The sequence below is a fragment of the Euphorbia lathyris genome, chromosome 1 (genome assembly GCF_963576675.1).
Source record: "Euphorbia lathyris chromosome 1, ddEupLath1.1, whole genome shotgun sequence".
Lineage (NCBI taxonomy): Eukaryota > Viridiplantae > Streptophyta > Magnoliopsida > Malpighiales > Euphorbiaceae > Euphorbia > Euphorbia lathyris.
Genome location: NC_088910.1, coordinates 142,463,387 through 142,483,354, shown reverse-complemented (window position 1 = coordinate 142,483,354; position 19,968 = coordinate 142,463,387). Strand labels below are relative to the sequence as shown.

The 19,968-nt window shown below is 35.3% G+C and overlaps 1 protein-coding gene across 1 annotated transcript; it reads right to left on the bottom strand.

Annotated features, from left to right (window-relative positions):
* Window positions 1-10,494: 10,494 nt before the first annotated feature.
* On the bottom strand, window positions 10,495-18,280 carry LOC136211136 (uncharacterized protein At5g41620). The gene is made up of 3 exons (XM_066002684.1): window positions 17,494-18,280; window positions 13,596-13,721; window positions 10,495-12,186 (listed from the first exon to the last, which is right to left on the bottom strand). Exons 1-3 carry the CDS (start codon window positions 17,959-17,961, stop codon window positions 10,735-10,737), a joined length of 2,046 nt encoding a protein of 681 aa, XP_065858756.1. The 5' UTR covers window positions 17,962-18,280; the 3' UTR covers window positions 10,495-10,734.
* Window positions 18,281-19,968: the final 1,688 nt, after the last annotated feature.

Genomic DNA, 19,968 nt, shown 5'->3' with positions numbered 1-19,968 from the left:
AACAATAATTTTAAATATTCGTGTTGTTTTCGGGTTAGCATATCAACCCTAACCCAATCCAAAAATTTGCGTATCAATTTCGTGTCAATCCAAAACTGACACATTACCTATTAAGCTAAACCCAAACACTAAAATAGTGTGTCGATTTCGTGTCGTGTAATCGGATCGTATGTACTTTTGCCACCTCTACTTATTAGTAAGATGTGTATCTAATACATATAGATGCGTTTTAAAGCCGTGCGACCCAAGATGTTAGATTTGGACCAAAGCAGACATTATCTACATAGTATTGAGACAGGTCGTTACAGAACATTTTGCAGGCTACATAATTTCCTCTCACACTCTATAAATAGACTGTGACTTCATAATCAAAGTAATTATTACTCAATTACTTAGTGTTCTCGTCTTAAACTCTATCACTTGGTATTAATTTATCGATCCCTTTCCAATTCTTTCAACAATATATCAATTTGGAATTCTCCTCTTTTTGCATTTTTTTTAAATCACTTCTTTTAAATATTCAAATGCACCCAAGGTCATTAAAGTATAAAGTTTATACATTTGAGGGTTATTAAAGTTTGTTTTATATCAATAAAATCACTAAAATTTACATTTTATGTCAATAAAATCGTTGTTTTAAAGACTATCGAAAAAATAACGTGACAAGTCAAATAAAAATTCGACTCACCATGTCATCGACATGTCAAACTATCGGTGTATGTGATGCCACGTGGCCTCTAGGTATTCTCAAGTTGTTAAGATGAAAGGTAAACAACCAAACAATCATTTTTCCGTAACGTGGTGAGTTAGATTTTTATTAGCCGATTAAACTTTAAAGATATTCTATTAGTGACTCGAGTTATTTAAAGTGATTTGTTAATCCTTTAAACTTGTTTAAAGTGATTTATTGACTTTCTGAACTTGGTTGAAGTAATACATTGACTCTCTAAACATGCTTGAGTGATACACGTTACAACTTGTCAAAATCTTCACGATTGTTGAGATTAATATATATGCATAATAAAATTAAATGCAATCCGAAAACACGATATGAAATCGACACTAATTTGAACATATTAACACGATTGTGACACAAAAGTGTTTGGGTTGAATTTGCATTTACACCTTTTCAGAGGCGGCTCCAGTATTTCAAAGGCCCTAGGTAGCTCATGTACTCCATTTCTATACAAATTTAAATTTTATATATGCGAAATCTTGACTCAACAAGAAGAACCAATTGAAGATCAAACTTTTTGGCAATTTTGCAGATAACAAAACAATTCATTTCTATATTATGTACAAATTTATCTCTATGGTTATTGGATAAAATTGATTTCACCCTTATGTACAAAATAATCAAATTTCAAGCCTCATTAATGAAAGATAAATTTTGTTTTATGTGCAATTTTATGTTCTGGCTATCCTTCAACTTCTGGCATTCTGACCATCCAATAAGGTTTTTCAGTTACCGAAAAAAACTCATCCTCCGTTAATGACGTTGAAATAGTATCATCTGGTGAATTTTAGCTTAAAATTGCACTATCTTGTACGTAGATGCTAAATTTGTTTTCTCTAATTATATGACTAAATTTGTAACGCATCCCAATTATTCTTAATAGAAAAATTGTGAATAAATTTTGAAACCCTTATTATGTTATTGTTATTAAGAGACGATGACTAACAAAAAATGAGATAATTTGTGTTATTATTGTCGATTTTCAATTTAATTTAGTGGAGTGTATTCTTGCTTTTCTATATAAGATTACTATTAAATTCAGATGTGATATAATAATTATTTACGGACATAATTTTTCAACAATTGAAATCTCAATAATTATTGTATTATAATTGAAATTAGTTTGAATTTTATATAAAAATGGTTAATTACAAGTAGATACCCTGTGGTTACACAAATTTGCAGATGGGTACCTGTGATATTTTTCTTTACAAACGCATTTCTATGATTGCAAAATTCTACATTTTTTTTTCACTTTGACAAATTTGAGTGATAATGACTTAAAAATGAAAATTTTCAAGATTAAAGTTGTTTATTATCATATTTACTATGTTTATTTTTCAGAATCATCATTTTTTGAGTTTTTTCTCTCTAAACATTAACTTTCTCTATCATAAAAAAAAAACAACAATGAAATGATCTCAAACCTAAAAAGTTGAACAATTAAAGTTGTTTTAAATATAATTTAACGCTTGAAAATGTTCATTTCGAGGTCGTTATCGGTCAAATTCTGACAAAGTGAACCCAAATGCAAAATTTTACAAACCACAGAGTTGCATTTGCAATAAAAAAAAGTTTTTTTAAGTTAATTACATGTGGTTTCGCCGATTTGCAGATGGGTACTTATGGTATTTTTTTTGCAAACCACAGTGCATTTGTAAAAATAAAAATAATATCACAAGTACTAATCTGCAAATTGACGAAACCACATAGCATCTACATGTAATTAACCTAAAAAAAACTTTTTTGATCAGGGGCCATCATAAACCGGAGCCTCCCCTGGAGCTCGCCTCTACTTTTTTTCAAATCGAAAAATGACACAATACGAACACGATAATTATCAGGCCTATTTCACATATCTGTAACATCAAATTAGTACGGTAAACATGGACAAATATACCCTTTGAAATATAAACATAGAAAACTAATATTTGATTCCAAAATAGAAACATTGATGTGTTGATGGAAATGACAAGAAAGAAACAATATTGTTGGCAGAAACAACTGTTGGATGTAGCAGAGAAATGAGTATCAGAAAGATTATTCTCTATCATCATAAACAGAACCAAAATATAATAATATTCATGTTTATTTTCTTAAAAGGAATAAAATAAAATCTGTAACCAAACATGTACTAGATTGCCCACATTTCTACGTTTTCATAAAAGCTAGAAATAGTAAATCTCAGATGCCACTAAATGGTACTTCCATTGATATGACTATACAAACAAAAGTATTTAATCAAAATGATTCATTGTAATGTGGGATAAAGTTTAAAATATTCCAACTTTGTTGGTTAAAAATAATTTTATAAAGATTGGGTTTTGAGTGGGTGGTGCCGGAGTAGAAGACGTAAGTAAGGAGCGGTTTTAAGGATGGAGATGGGCAGTGACAAATGCATGATTACTCGGTTGGTGAGCTGATTTTACACGTCCGTTCGCAAAAAATAAAAAAAGTGTTAAATCGAACTTGCTTTTTTTTTTTGTATATATGCGTGTTGTAATTTGAGGGGTCAAGAACCAATTTTTAAGTATTAATGTACAATTTCTCAAAATCAAGCTAGATTTTGTTTAAGATTTCTAACATGTAAAAAAAAAATTGGATTTAGGTAGGGCTGAACAAGTAAAAAAATTAAAAATTTTGATTTTAGAGGGTCTACCAGGCCAAAAAAATTAATAATTTGGATTTAAAGATGACCTAACAGATAAAAAAAATTAGAAATTTGGATTTAGAGAGACTTAAGAGGTAAAAAAAAATTAGAAATTTGGATTCAGGGAGACTTAAGAGGCAAAAAAAAAAAAAAAAAAGTAGAAATTTGGATTTATAAAAGGCCAAACATGCCCAAAAAATTAGAAATTTGAATTAAGGGAGTATATAATAGGTCCAAAATATTAAAATTTTAAATTTTGGACAAACCTAACACTTAATGGGCCACTTTGGGGGGTTAATTCAACACCCGGATAAAAAAAATTGAGACCGGAGGGCGAAAATACCCGGGGTCAAGGTGGTTCCGACGGACGGAGGGGCCCGGGCCCCCACAGGCCTCCTATCTGCGCCCCTGACGATGGGGCATGAATGAACCGATTCACATATTAGAAATAGAGAGGGAGTAACTGAAACTTATTCCTAAGGTGAGAATCTAATAAGTGTAAAATATTCTAACCTTGTGAGTTAAAAAAAGTTATACACTCATTTGGCTTTCCAAACTAAATCTTCAAAGTCAATTATGACCTTAAAGTATCAAAATCATCAATCAGATTCCTGAATTAAGCTAAAATCATTAATTGAGTTAATATCCTATCCTAAAATTAGAAACTGTGACGATTTGATATGGACTTTAATGATATGTGTGTTGGTTCAAAATGAGTTTGAGGAAAAATTGTTTGAAACTGTTCAACTGAATGATTGCCGATGACGCCTCAATTGATGAGTTTTGCTTAGAATGAGAATTCAATTGATGATTTTTGCATAGTTCATAGACCTAATTGATAATTTTAATAGTTTAAGGTGCTAATTAACTTTGAAACCTTCGTTTGGGGAGCCCAGTCGAGAATCTGGTTGGGATTCCGTCATACATTCCTCTTAAATGATTGACCTAGGAGGTCTGCTAGATGGTGCTCCCTAAGCTAGCTTTATGGGGGTGGGACATTACTTTTGAAGGGGACAAATAAGTCATTCTCACTTCACCAATGATGTCATTATATTTGAATAGTCTCCTAGATCATTCTTCCTTTGGCCTGAGATAAGAATAACAATAGGTCAGAGAGTCGACGTCCGGCGAACCCACTCTGATGCTTAAGTTAGTAAGGGTTGAAGTAAGGTTTAAAATAATCATATTGCTAATGTCTATGTTTATATCCCTCATATGGATCACATATCTTACCTATTTATAGTACCTACCAAGTGTAATCTTTATCATTATGGGAGTGCGCCTTAATGAATCATCGGACACATGTCAGCCTTCGGTTAGCTCTGCCTAGACTATGACATCATCAGGTGGTGTATCCTACCACGTAGCAACCATGCTGCCAAGTGTCGAGGTTTCATTGGGCCTACGACTTTCAGTCCTTTGAAATATCAGGTGGCACACTATATCCTTTGCCTCCTCTCCTTTGCGCAACCATTTATACTGATCCAACGGTTGCTCCATCCTCACCGTACAGTTATTGAGATGGATTGTGGGGATTCTTCCACATGATAGAAAGGTGCCATTCACATCTCTGAGGAATATTCATTTCTCTAGATCAGACAACTTCTATAACTCTTCCAAAATCCGAAAAGTGACCTTGATCCACGTATAAAGAATGTTTCATGGAATATTCCTTAAGGTATCCATTCATATAATGAATTAAAGTTAATTAAGCTTAAGAATAACAATAACAAAGTACTTTGGTATATAAAAGTGTCACTAAAATTCTTTATGCCGGAGTCGGCAATATATTATAAATAAAGAAAAATAAATTCTAAATACAAACTAAGTTAATAATTAATTAAAAAGAATATACACTTTGCTTATTAATAAAATCCTCAATAGGCATAGAATTTTAGCCTTTTCTCGACAAACATGACAATAATAAGCAATTAATTATTATAGTGAATAATTATTTAAGAAAGTGTTTAATTCTATAATTATGCTTTATTAAATTAACAAAGATTCACAATCTTATTGGCTAGTAACAAATTAAATTCACACTTTAAGAAAAATTAAATTCACAAATTGATCTTCTTTAGGGTAGTTAAAAATGTCTTTGATATGGTATTGGACCGGGATGTTACAATTAGTATTAGAGCCAACTGTCCATGTACGTTCTGTGGTTCGGGGATGAAGCGGAAGCTGGTGGGCCTGTAACAACCCGGTCCGGAGTGAGTGGCGCCGAGATAGAATGATTGAGAAAGGAGTAGTCCTAAGAGATGGCGATGGGGGCAGGAATGAACTAAATCCCACATCGGAAATGAGTAAGGTGATAATCCAATACATGCAAATGCGTTTTAAAGTCTTGAGGCCCAAAGTGTTTGGATTTGAGCCAAAGTGGACAGTATCTACATGGTATTGGACAAGATCTGCCAAAGCGGACAATATCTACATGGTATTGAGCAGGATGTTACAATTGGTATCAGAGCCGACTCTCCACGTACAATGTGTAGTTCAGAGATGAACCAGACGGAAGATGGTGGTCTTGTAACGACCTGGTCCAGAGTGGGTGGCGTTGGGGTAGAAGCCCTAAGCAAGGAACGACCCTAAGGGATGACGATGGGGCAGGAATGAACTGAATCTCACATCAGAAATGGAGAGAGAGTGGTTGAGGTTTATTAATAAGGTGGGAATCCAATACATGCAGATGCATTTTAAAGCCGTGGGCCCAATATGTTGGATTTGGCTCAAATGGGATAGTATTTACATGGTATTGGGTAGGATGTTACACAAACCCTTACTCATTTATTTTTTCACTATCCGTACTCATCCTATTACCCTAACAGGTATACTTCATGAATCTAATATCTGCCACATTTAAATCGCGGGTACCCTTACATTTTAATAATCAATATATAAAAAAAATTATAAATTTAATAAACCATTCACAAATAATTCATCTACCAATTTAACAAATATTCCAAATTAAAAAAAAAATATTCTAAATCCACATTAATCAATAAAAATAAATTGATTTAATGATTAAAGTCAATGGATGAAAGTTAAATATACGGCGATCAACGGATATCAGGTACCCAGAAGATATATTCATACCCGTCAAAGGTAATTTTTTTGAGCTCATATCTGTTCATACCCGTTTATATAGGATACGAGTAATCTCATTAGGATCAAATAATGCCGGGTATTTACGGGTAGAATACATGTTGCATAGGAGGCACAAAGGAGAATGTTAGTTTCTGGGGTCATTAGAGTTAGATGGTTATCTATTTATAGTCTTTAGTTAGGCTATAAAACTCTAACTCTAATTCTGCATCTTTTACATAGGTTTGGCTCGATTCCATTTTGGGCGGATTAATTATTCGGTCTATTATCCGAATAATTCTAACATATGGCAAAGAGATATTAAATATTAATTTTTAAAACTTTAAAATTAAATTAAAATCATTAATACATATTAAAGCTAAACAACATTAAATATATCTAAGAAAATTATTTTGTCAAGGTAAACAAAAATATTATTAATTTCTTATTTTACTTGATAAATAAAGGTTTTTTATTCTATCAAAATTACATTTCTAAGAAAATAAAAATAAAATTTAACTTAGAAATAAAACTTCAGAAAAATATATTATTGATGGATAAATATTACATATTTTATACGGTTATTGGATTAAGTCTTATAATGCAAATAACACGTATATAATGTGATTTGCAGCGGAAGTACGGATCATCATAATCATTGTATTACTGATCACGTTCAACTAGTGATCCACGAACTAAGAGTGGTTGTAATTGTCAGAGAGACAGTTTTTTACCGTCTTTTCTGTATTTCTTTGTATTAGAATTAGACAGTTAACTGTGTATTTATAGGAAGACACTAAAGCAAACTCCACCCTCTTTTTCTCTCTATTTGGATTAGACCCATTTTATCTACGGGTGGGCCTTTTATTCGGCACAAACCCGAATAGGTCTAACAAATATAAATATAAAATATTTATAAATATACACCATAAAAAAAATAACAAACTAAGTTTTAAATACAAAAAGTACATCAATTGGTTACCATACTAAGTGGGGGTGCACGTGATCGGTTAACCATTTGATCAATTTTTTAAAACACTAATCATACATTAGTCCACTAAATTCAGTTAACCACTAATCGATTAACCAATTATTTCGATCGGTTGACCTTTTATTTCGGTTTCTAACCATTAGTAAATAAAAATCAAAATAATAAAAGAATTCTAATTTTTATTGTGATTGGGACGACGAGTCAATGACGAGTTGAAGGGATTAACTGCGGAGAGGGAGACGTGTGTTTATTCTGTCCGTGTGGTTTTACATAATACGCTAATTATTTAACCCCTATGGTTTTTACATAATACACTAATTAGTCCCTAAAGTTCTTTAAAATAATTATATGATCCCTCAATTTTGATTCCGTTAAATTGTTTAGCCTCTATATCAAATTTCCATCTACAAATATGTTTACCCATATAAATAAGAGTAATTAATTTATTAGTCCCTATATTTTGACAAAACACACTGTTTAGTCCCTGTATTTTCAAAAACACATGGTAAGGTCCCTAACCTTTTTCTCAGTGAACTGTTTAGTCCTTCCGTCTGTTTGTTACATTTTTTACCGTTTATGACTTCGGAAATGACTAAATTACTCTTTACTATTTACCTTCAAACTTCAGAAGAGTAATCCAATTTAGAAGAAGAAGCTATTTGCATGGAGAACAATAAAAAGAACAGACTCAACGCTTACGAATTTGAACGATTAAGAAGAAAATTAAGAACAAAAACACTCAAAGTTGATTTCAGATGCATTAGAGTTTAAAGGAAAGCAAAATAAAGGAAAAGAAGAACACAAATCCAAATTGACTAACAGAATCTTCATGAGAGTCTAACGGCATGGACTAAAAAGTTCACCAAGAAAAACATTAGGGACTAAACAGTTCACCGAGAAAAACGTTAGGGACTTTAGTGTGTGTTTTTGAAAATACAGGGACTAAACAGTGTGTTTTGTCAAAATATAGGGACTAATAAATTAATTACCCTATAAATAAATGTATTTTTATATTTTTTAATATTTAATTGACATTCGGTCGGTTTCGGTTAACCGCAGTTTTTGGAATACTGTAACCATTAACCACTATTTTTAAAATTAAAAACCGTATATTAGTCAATCAGTTTTCGGTTTTTTAGTTTTCGGGATAAAAATAAAAGAGTAATTTCTAAAAATAAAAAATGAAACAAGAAAAAGATTGATGCATTTTTAAATAGGGCTTTAAATATTTATTTAAAAAATATTTTTTCTGTAATTTTCTCCATTTTCTTATTGTTTGGGGAAAAATCCATCAATCTCCATAGGCCCAGAAACTCTGGTAAATGGGCCCGACGAAAACCCATGAAATGGGCCCAAAAGAAAAATGAAACTAAAATTGAATGGCAATTTAAAATATAAAAACAGTATTATACATAGGATAAAGTTTATTTTCATTTTATCTCATAATCATTTTGCACACAAAACTGTACAATCTTTTGGTGACTTCCCACTAAAGTATACAGCCGGTAATTATGACAGGTCAACGCGAAGTCAACGCACCACGTCATCAATTTGGCCTCCTCCGTCAAAATGGCTGACATGGTGCGTTGACTTCGCGTTGACCGGTCAACTTTTGACTTCGCATTGACTTATCATAATTGACTGTTGTACACTTTAGTGTGAGGCCACCAAAAGATTGTACAGTTCCGTGTATAAAATTGAAGGTTGTACACTGAATTGTGGAATAAGATAAAGGTTGTACACCACGTATGTAATTTATCCAAGACGAAATAAAAGATGTGAAATCTTCAATATAAATTTCCAAATGCGCAAGTGAAATAGCCGAGGTAACTAGATTATGAGCAACTGAATTCGTATGACGTCGTTTAAAAACGAGTTCTAAATGAGAAACACCTAGCCTCCTCCCAAATATCATTCACTATAACCCCAAGCCAGTTGGAAAGTTGCTTACCCTCCTTCAGCAAAAAGAATAGCAGAGAGTGAATCCGAAACAAATACAACCGAATAAAACCATGTCTCCTTCGTCAAACGAGCTATGGCTAGAACCGCATGGAGCTCAGCGTGCAAAGCTACACTTAGAGGACCACTATTAAAATAATCGTTAACGATCTCAAAATTGAAAATTTTCAAGAATTGATGATATTTTAATCATTTTTAATTCTTCAACTTTTTAATTTTGAGATTATTTAGGTGTTGTTTGGTAGAGAGAGAAATTGAATATTTAGAGAGACAATACTCTGAAAATGATGATTTTGAAAAGTAAAAATTTTGGCACTAAACAATTTATTTCTTGGAATTTTCTATTTTGAATAATTTGTAGTGTAAAACTAAAACATTCTTGATTTTAGCAAAGCCAAAACCTCAATATCCGTTTAGAAAAAAAGAGAGGATAAGATGCAAAAGTACTCATAACGTTTACAACCAGGAGCTATTTTACCCCTAAAGTCTAAAATGGTGTAATTTTAGCTCTAACGTTGGCAGTCAAGAGCAATTTTACCCCTAACATTGTCAAATAGGACCAATTTGAGAAATAATTCATCAAAATATCTTCTCAATTATTAATCTTGTCATCTACACTTTACATATGAGTCATTATATCACTCATTAGTAACATATCATAAACATATGATTAGACGTGAAAAAATATAAATAAAAATTTAACAAATATATTGTCTATTGTACGAGTTGGACAAAAAAATTCAAAATATTTCACTGAATATTTAAATATTAATCTCCAATTCTATAATTAAATCACAGAAAATATGAAATCTTTTTTCTAAACAAATTGATATGCAATTCGTGCAGAGTAAGAAATAAAATATATGTGTTTTATAATAATATCAGAAATTGACCCAACTTGACAACATTAGAAGTAAAATTACACCATTTTAGACGTCAACATTAGGGATATTTTTACACCTTATCCCTTCAAAGTCATTCGAAACTTTTGAAAATTCAAAGAAACAGTCGAAATTTTGGATCAAGTACACGAGACTACAGACGTATTAAACCTAAAAAAAAAACATGAGAACAACTCCTCAAAATTGCTGTTTTTTGGAATTTCTCTTATCTATATGTGCATTACAATCACACATATATATATATATATATATATATATATATAGAATCAAATTTTAAATTACAAAACACAAAAAAAAAATTCAAAAATGCAGAAGCAACATTCATATTTTCATGGCAGTGTGGTCAATATTCACAAAATATAACCTCATGATTCTGATCCAAGCAGACCTCGTAATCCAATTCCCGAACAATCTAAGACGAACCTCTAAAGAGCTTTAACCGCGATCGCTGACCCTTCGTTCGTGCTTCTAGAAGCTTCGCCTTCAAAGTGTGTTCCTTCGAGCTCGGAGCCTGTTTCGTAGACGATTCTGAGATGTCAAGATCCGGGGTTGTGAGCTTCGCCATCCACTGGCGAACCGGACTAGCATTTCTCCGTGTTGGGTAGCTAGTCGAAGCCTCGCCACCAGCATCGGTGTCAATATGTTGTGTTGATGAAATGTGACTTCTTATTAGATTATCAATCACGTAATTCGGGTTCAATCCATGGATTTCATCGACTTTCGCCTTTCGTTCGACGCTGCCTCCTTCGATAGCATCGCAGTTTTCAGACTTCCTCGAAATACTCATTTCAGTCGGGTTCCCTACCTCTTCTATTTCCGACACTTGACACTTCGGAATCTGTTCTTCAAATTTAACTTGCATGCTTGATGTATTCGGACGTCGATTTCGTTCATTCGATGCTAACTTTTTCTTCGTTTGACTAGGTTTGATCGTTTCTTCTTCGTCTCGACGAATAAAATATTCAGCAGCATTCGGTTTGTTCAGCTCAAAACAGTGCGAGTCACTGCTGGCAGAATCCTCTTCATCGCCAGCAGCCTGAGGCGCACTTACAGCCTCATTCAACGGGACAGATTCCATCGAATTCCGCCGTTCCCTCGGCTGTTTAATATCGGAAATCTTATAAGTAGTCATTCGTTTCGCTTTAAGAAAGGTCTCGAGTTCAAATCCTAATTTATCCACTATCGAGTTCTTATCAGCAAAACCGTGTTCAGCTTCTTCTAACCTCATTTGCATTCGCTCGTCCAGCCACGACTCGGATATATGGAGGATTAACCGATCATCATCCGCCCTTCCAGCCCAATCCTTCTCCGATTTCGGTTTAAGAGCATGCATATCCTGTTCGTAGTCTTTAATTCCCTTAGCGAATTCATCGCATAGATCTTCTAACAACTTTCTCGATTTCCTCTCTTTCTCCATATCTCTCGCAGCATTAGCGAGAGAAGATTTCACGTCAGTAAGCTCCCGAGCTAATTTCCTGTGCAGGCTCTCAGACCGTTTCCGCAACTTCCGCTCGTCTTCTACTTCATCCCGGAGAGACTGAACAGCAGCATGTAACCGGTCCTGTTCTTTGCTTTTCCGAACTAGTTTATCTTCTGCGATTTGTTTCATCAAATCATCCATTTCGTGGCGATCGGCTTGCTGATCCCGAAGAAGCTCCTTGATTCTGATGCGTGCGTGATCCAGCTCCGTTTTCAACGCCTTTATCAACGACATGTTAGAGGCGTGTTGCTCTTCTAGACTCCATATCCGATTCAATACTTTTAACAGTTCGGTCGATGTCTTGAGACTATATTGCGATTCGCCGATCCTCGCCTTAAAATCCAGTGAACTAGAAGGTGTAACTGCATGATTATAAGGTGCCACCTATATGAGAAAGACATGACGGCATGAGAAAGACACTACAATTTCTGACACGACACAGTTGACGCGAAGATCATTTTTCTATCATTTATATCATATATAACCATATGGAACATATATATGGGATAATACGATTTTGACACGAAACGTGAAATTGCCACCGGGTAGATAATAGCAGGACTAAAATCGGATAAAGGGTTAGTTCGGCCATCAACTCGACTTACATAATCAACTTTCCCGAGCCTAATACATCCCTAGGCCCTCAAATTTGTCCAGAAACATTTGATGACCTCTCAAACTTTAAAAAAAAAAGAAAAAAAGATTAGCCCTTAAAATTGCTTAAAGTGACGTGATTAATCCCCTAAGTCGTACGTCACAGAGCAAGTGGAGATTTTGATAACTTGAAGCACGGATCACTTTAAGCAAATTCAGGGAGCTAATAAGTCATGTTAAGAAAGTTCAGGAGGCAAATAAGTCACTTTAAGGAAGTTATAGAGGGCAATTGGTCACTTTAAGCAAGTTTAAGGAGTTAACCGGTCGTTTTCAAAGTTCGGGAGACAATCGACTTTTAGGGCCAATTTGGAGAAGGGTTAAATGCACCATTGGTCACTGAACTTACATGGTTGTCTCAAAATAGTAACTCAACTTCAATTTATTTCAATAAAATCACTCAACTTTGAATTTTGTCTCAATTAGGTCACTCCAGCGATTTCGGTAATTAAAAGGCATCAGAATGATAACATTGGTGACACATCACCATTAGTCAACTCATATCTCTGACCGAAACAGCACATGACATCCACGTATGCGCCATCTAGTTGTCACATATCCGTTATTTTTGTGAGAAAAAACACAAAATATTAATTCATAAAAATAACTGACACGTGGCTACCATGTGTCGTTTCGGTCAGATATATGAGTTGATTAATGCTGACGTGTCACCAATGTCATCATTATGATGACTTTTAACCATTAAAATCGTCAGAGTGACCTAATTGAGATAAAATTCAAAGTTGTGTGATTTTATTGAGACAAATTGAAATTGAGTGACCATTTTGAGACAATCATGTAAGTTAAGTGACTAATGGTGCATTTAACCCATTTGGAGAGACTATGTATGTATTAAGCATTTTCTCCGAAATGAACTTTTTTAGTCTAAACCACAAGTATCCTTCACATAGAGACTCCCAAAATGAACTTTGAGTTTCAATTTAGTCCACAACTTCGCATTTTTTGTCAAATTAGTCCAAAAGTGAGACGTCTTAACACATAGTGTTCGGTTTTTTAGGCGTGTCTATTTCTGATACGAGTCATTTTGGACTAATTTGACCAAAATTGATAACTTCAAAGGCCAAATTGATAATTAATTAAACTTTAAAGCCAAAAAAAGCAAGAAACAAATGGTCACTTACCTCCATGGAACTGCCATAACTTGCCGGAGACACTGGTTGTAGAGCCCGATTACTTCTCTCGATTGCCCGATGATGCTGAATCAGCGATGCAGCAATGTGTCTTCTCAAACTGCTTGCACTCTCTGGCTGATTAAGAAATAACACAAATATCAGAGGCAAGAAATAACGTTTTAATCTATGTTGCACGGAAACGGACAGGAAACATTATTTTTTAAAAAACATAGTTAGGGAACGGAAAAGAAACGGAAACGGACACGAAACTTGAAAAATTTAATGTCGAAGAGTTTCCATGCAACATAGCATTTGAATCATACGAAATAACCGCATACTGACTTAAAAGTAAAGAAGAACGGGCAAATTTTGCAGCCCTCATCACTTGCAACATAGCAACTGTATAAACTCAAGTATCAGTGGTTAGAGACATAACAAGAAACTGATCTAGTTATCCTACGGTTTTGCTGTTACAACCCGAATCTGAAAGGGGTGGCTCTCGGTTGGAAAGCTAGAAGGGTGTCAATATGGGTTCGCGGTTTGTGTCGACCTACTCAGGTGACCCGTTTAGGTCAACCCTAACACGACCCGTTTAATAAACGGGTTGAAACAGGTTGACCTAGATAACTCGTTTACGTAAACAGATAAAATATGACTAAAAAATTAATATAACTCGTTTGACCCATTAACCTGCTATATATCAAAATCTGTTAAATGGGTTGTATCACTCGTCAACCCATTAACCCATTATAATAAAAATCCAATACATAAACATAAAATGTTAATTAAAATGTATAATATTCAACAAATATCAAAATAAACTCAAGCATATACGGGTTAAAAGAGTTATATATAATATTTACAAGTATATACGGGTTAAACGAGTTATATGGGTTCTCGGGTTGGATCGACACGGCCCACCAACACGCTTAAAATTACACGGGTTGCAATTAATTTGCAGGTCAACCCGCAACCCGACCCGTTTCATAAACGAGTTAAGTGAGTCAACCCATTTGACCCGTTTATCAATAAACCCATTAAGGCTCAACCCTAATTCGTTTAAGTAGCGGGTTACGCGGGTCGTGTTAGCGGGTCATGACCCATATTGACACCCCTAAGATCAAGGAGCGGCCTTAAAGGACGGTGATGGGGCAGAAATGAACTGAATCTTACATCGGAAATAAAGAGAGATTGTCTATGCTATATTAATACAAGTGTTTCGAATACATGTAAACACGCAACTGTATGGCCTAAGCGTCATGCCAGACACTTCAACATTCCTAAGCCGCAACAAAAGATTTAAAAGTCATATCCTTGTCTGGCATGGGCTCAATTGGTATATAGTGTCTTAACAGGAACGACTTTATTGAAACCAAATGTAAAGTTGGATGATTTTATTGAAAGAAAATGAAGTTAAATTAACATATCCCAAATTTCCACGACGGTTGGTACAATTTACACGAAACATGAACAAAACAAATGGCAACAGAAATAGGAATCCAATTTGGATAGTATTCAATAATACATTCTCCATTAAAATATAGTTATCTCAAGCTAATCCTTAGGGTTGTCGAGCTGAGCCGAGCTTTGGCCTGCTCATGCTCGGCTCGTCAGAAAATTGACGAGCTCGAGCTCAACATCTTGTTGTTGAGCTGCTCACGAGCTGCTCATTTATTTGTTCACGACTATGTTGCACGGACACTTCTAGTTAGTAGCGTTTCTGCGTTTCGTGTCCATTTCGTGTTCGTGTGCATTTTCGTTTGTAGGCTATTTTATGAAGGTTATTTTTAAAAATAACGTTTCCCATGTCCATTTCCATGCCCATGTGTATTTCCGTGTCCGTACAACATAGGTTCACGAGCATTGCTCGCGAGAAACTCATTAATTATGTTAATTTGAAATTTCTTTTACACAAAACTACATCATTTTGATACCTACAAAACTACGTAGTTTTACTTTTTTTATATATAGAAATACTATTAAAAAAAGGGTGGCCCAGTGCATTACGCGTCCCCGCTTAAACGAGGGTCCGGGGAGGGGTCCCACCACAAGGGTGTACTGGGGGCAAGCCTTCCCCTACCAATATTTTGGCAAGAGGCCGCTCCTAAGACTCGAACCCGTGACCTCTCAGAAATACTATTATTAAAAAAATAAAATCGAACAAAGCTTGTTCATGAGTGTGTTCATGAAACCTTAGCGGCTCGGCTCATTTACAGCCCTACTAATCCTCACATAAAAGACTTGAGCTTTGAACAATAAAAGTAACAGAGATTCTAGGCCCAATTTAATTTCAGTTCACAACAGAATCTTTAAAGCATGGATCTTTGATAAGAAACTCCATCTAAATCTCACAAATAATTCAGAAGTAAACAAATGGAGCTATCAACACAATTGGCCAAATACGTATATCAATTTCGTACACGACAACACAATTTACAGAGCAAATCTGTAAACACGATCACTGATGGATTTAGAATTCATTAACACCGATGTTTGCGGGTGTTCACCAATGATCTATGGATACTAAATTGATATTTTTGTACGTTTTTGCAGAAAATTTATTGCTCTGTACACGGTTTTCAGAGAGGTTTTCTGGGGATGAGTTTTTGCTCCGTCCCCCGACCAGGGGCAGAGACAGAGGGGCCTTGGGAGCCGTGGCCCCTGCCGGAATCACCCCTACTAGGGATGGTTCCGCCCCTCCGGAAGGTTGGCGTTTTTTTGCTCTGTAAACGGGTTTAAGATAGGTTTTCCAGCCACAAGTTTTTGCTCAGTCCCCCAACCACGGGCAGAGACAAGGGGGGCCTAGGGAGCTCCGACCCCCCACCGAAATCACCCCTACTAAGGATAGTTCCGCCCCTCCCCCCTTTTCTCCTGAAGATTAGCACTTTTTTGCTCTGTACACAGTTTAAGAGAGGTCTTCCGGCCACAAGTTTTTGCTCAATCCCCCCACTAGGGGCAGGCGGAGACAAGGGGGGCATGGGGAGCCCCGGCCCCCCTTTTCTGCCGAATATTGGGGTTAGGGTTTCAAGATAGCGTGGAAAATTTGTTTATATGTAGGCAGTTATAAAATTAGCCCCAACACAGCAGTCATGTATTCGGCACTGCCCCCGGCCCCCTTGATTACCAATTACTATTTTTGTTGCATTTATATCATATAAACATCTTTAAGTCTATAAAACGTATAACGTGATAACACGATTACGACATGATAACCCGTCCGAAACCCGACAGGGGGCAGTCCTGTATGCAGATGTAAAATTGACCCCCAACGTAGCAGTCCTGTATTCACGACTTCCCCCGACCCCCTTGAGCACAACGCGGTTATTATTTTTGTTGCATTTATATCCTATATAATCATGTGAAATATATAAACGCAGCAGTCCTACATTCGCGACTTCCCCCGACCCCCTTGAGCACAACCCGATTATTATTTTTTGTTGCATTTATATCCTATATACCCACATCAAATACATAAAACACATAACACAATTACGAAACGATAACCCCTTGAAACCCCTAGTTGGCCATTTTGTTGCATCTATATCCTATGAAATACATAAAACATATAACACGATTACGACACAACACGATGACCCTCTTGAAACCCCTAATTGGCCATCAATGGTCCTTTATGTTGCACGGAAACTCTTCTTCGTTACCTTTTCCGTGTTTCATGTCCGTTTCCATTTCATTTCCACTACTGTTTCCTAGCTAATTTTTCCATTTCCATTACCATTTCCACGTTTCGTGTCGGTTTCCTAGCTAATTTTTTTCGTATCAGTATCCGTATCCGTTTCGGTTTCCATTTCCGTGCAACATAGATGGTCCTAAACCCTAAACAATCCAGATTAACTAAAACCCCCCAATTCAACCCCCAAATCAAAATCAAAATCAAAATCCAAAATACCTGATCAGGAGAGCTAGGAGAAGGATCAGCCACGAAATGAGAAACATCAACCCTTTTATCCTTAACAAGATGCCTCCGGTTCCCGTGCCGCCGCAACCTAAGATCACCGCCACCAGAACCACCATTATTCTGATAATTACTATTATTATGCACACCCCTGTGCATTTTAGTAAGCGGCAGATAATACTGAAATTCCCAAATAGCAGCCGCAAGCTTCCTAGCAGAAGAAGAAGAAGAGCTTTTATTATGACAAAGAGAATAAAACTTTGGCTCCTCCTCCTCCTCCTCCTGAGTGATGCTAAAATACGCACTAGGTTTAGCAGAAGTCCAAGTCCAATGTCTTACTGGAGTGCAAGAAAGTGGGCCCACTCTTTTCCCTACCATTATTCCTTTCTTCAACTTTTCCCCCAAACTTTCCTCATTTTCTTCACTTTTCATTTTTTTAATTGATTTTTCTCTCTCCTCCATGGATGAGTGAGAACGGCTAATTCGTGGTTTTCAATCATGCTTTTTAGGTAAAGTTGTTTGCTTTTTTGGGTTTTGGAGATGTGGGTTTTGGAGAAAGCGTGCGGGTTATCTTTCTGGAGCAGTCTGCAGACTGCGAAGAAGAAGGAGGAGAAGAAGGTGAAAATTTTGGGTTTCTGCAGGTTTTTTTTTTTTGTCGTCCATGGCAAAAGGAGACAGGACGAGGATGAAAAGATGGAAGTTGTTTGGCTTATCTGTCATTCATTTTGTTGTCTCACCCGCCTTTTTTTTACTCCGAGTTTTTGCATTGATTTGGAATTTTTACTCTGAATTAGGGATGTAAAGGAGCCGAGCGGCTCGGAGTTCGTCTCGATAAAAGTTTGATCGTGTTCGGTTCGATTTGTAAACGAATCGAGTTTGAGCACGGAGAAACTCGGTTTGAAAGCCGACAGATTTGATTATAGGTTCATGAACAGCTAGATGGATATGCTTGCCGAGTATGTTTGATTCAATTGTTTTTTAATAATAATATTTCTTGGGATAAGGTACCACTATAGAATTAAGGTTTTTGAGAAAGTATCAATTTAGGCTCTATGTATAAAATAGCATCGATATAAGTTTAACGTTTAAAAAAATGTACCAATTTAGGTATTGATAACGAAACATGACACGTAATTGATATTATTCAGTTAAGACCTTTCCATTGTAAATGGAGAGAAAAAACAGAACTTAACGGATTAATATGAATGACATGTTACATTTCGTTATCGAGCCTAAATTTGTACTCTTTTTTAAACGTTAAGTCCGCATTAGTGTTATTTTGTACGTGGAGCCTAAATTGATACTTCCCAAAAAACGTTAGGTCTATTCTGGTACCTTATCCCATATTTCTATAAAGAGGAAATGTAAAGGGATAAGGTACCAAAATAGGCTTATGTTTTTTTCGAAAAGTATCAATTTAGACTCTACATACAAAATATCACCAATATAGGCTTAACGTTTAAAAAATGTATCAATTTATGTCTCGATAACGGAACTAGACACACCATTCATATTACTTCGTTAAGTTCTGATTTATCTCTCCATAGACAATTTGATAGAACTTACGGAGTAATATAAATGACGTGTCACGTTCCGTTATCGGGACCGAAGGAAAAGAGGGAAGTTTGTTGGGTTATCTGTCATTCATTTTGTTACCTCACCCGCCTTTTTTTTTTACTCAGAGTTTATGGGTTGATTTGGAATTTTTACTATGAATTAGGGGTGTAAATGAGCCGAGCCGCTTATGAGCGGCTCGGGGTTCAGTTCGATAAAAGTTTGACGTGTTTGGTTTAATTTGTAAACAAATCGAGTTTCAGCACGGTGAAATTCGGTTCGAAACCTTGCGAGCGGGTTATGAACAAGCTTGATATAATGTTTATGAATATGCTCGTGAGTATCCTTGATTCCATTGTTTTTTGAAGGGATAAGGTACCAAAACAGGTCTATGGTTTTTGGGTAAGTATCAATTTAGGCTCCACATACAAAATAGCACAAATATAGGTAAACGTTTAAAAAATGTACCAATTTAGGCATCGATAACGGAACGAGACACGTCATTGATATTACTTCGTTATATTTTGTCAATTGTACAAGGAAAATAAGTCTATATTGGTGTTATTTTGTACATGAGGCCTAAATTGATACTTCTCCAAAAACCATATACCTATTTTAGTACCTTATCCTTTTTTTTAATAATAATATTTCTATAAAGAGGAAAGGTAAAGGGATAAAGTATCAAAATAGACTTATGGTTTTTTAGAACGTAACAATTTAGGCTTCACGTACAAAATATCGTCAGTATAGGCTTAACGTATAAAAAATGTATCAATTTAGACATTGATAACGGAATGCACGTCATTCATATTACTCAATTAAGTTCTGATTTCTCTCTCCATGTAAAATTGATAGAACTTAATGAGTAATATAAGTGACGTGTCACGTTCCGTTATCGGGAACTAAATTGGTACA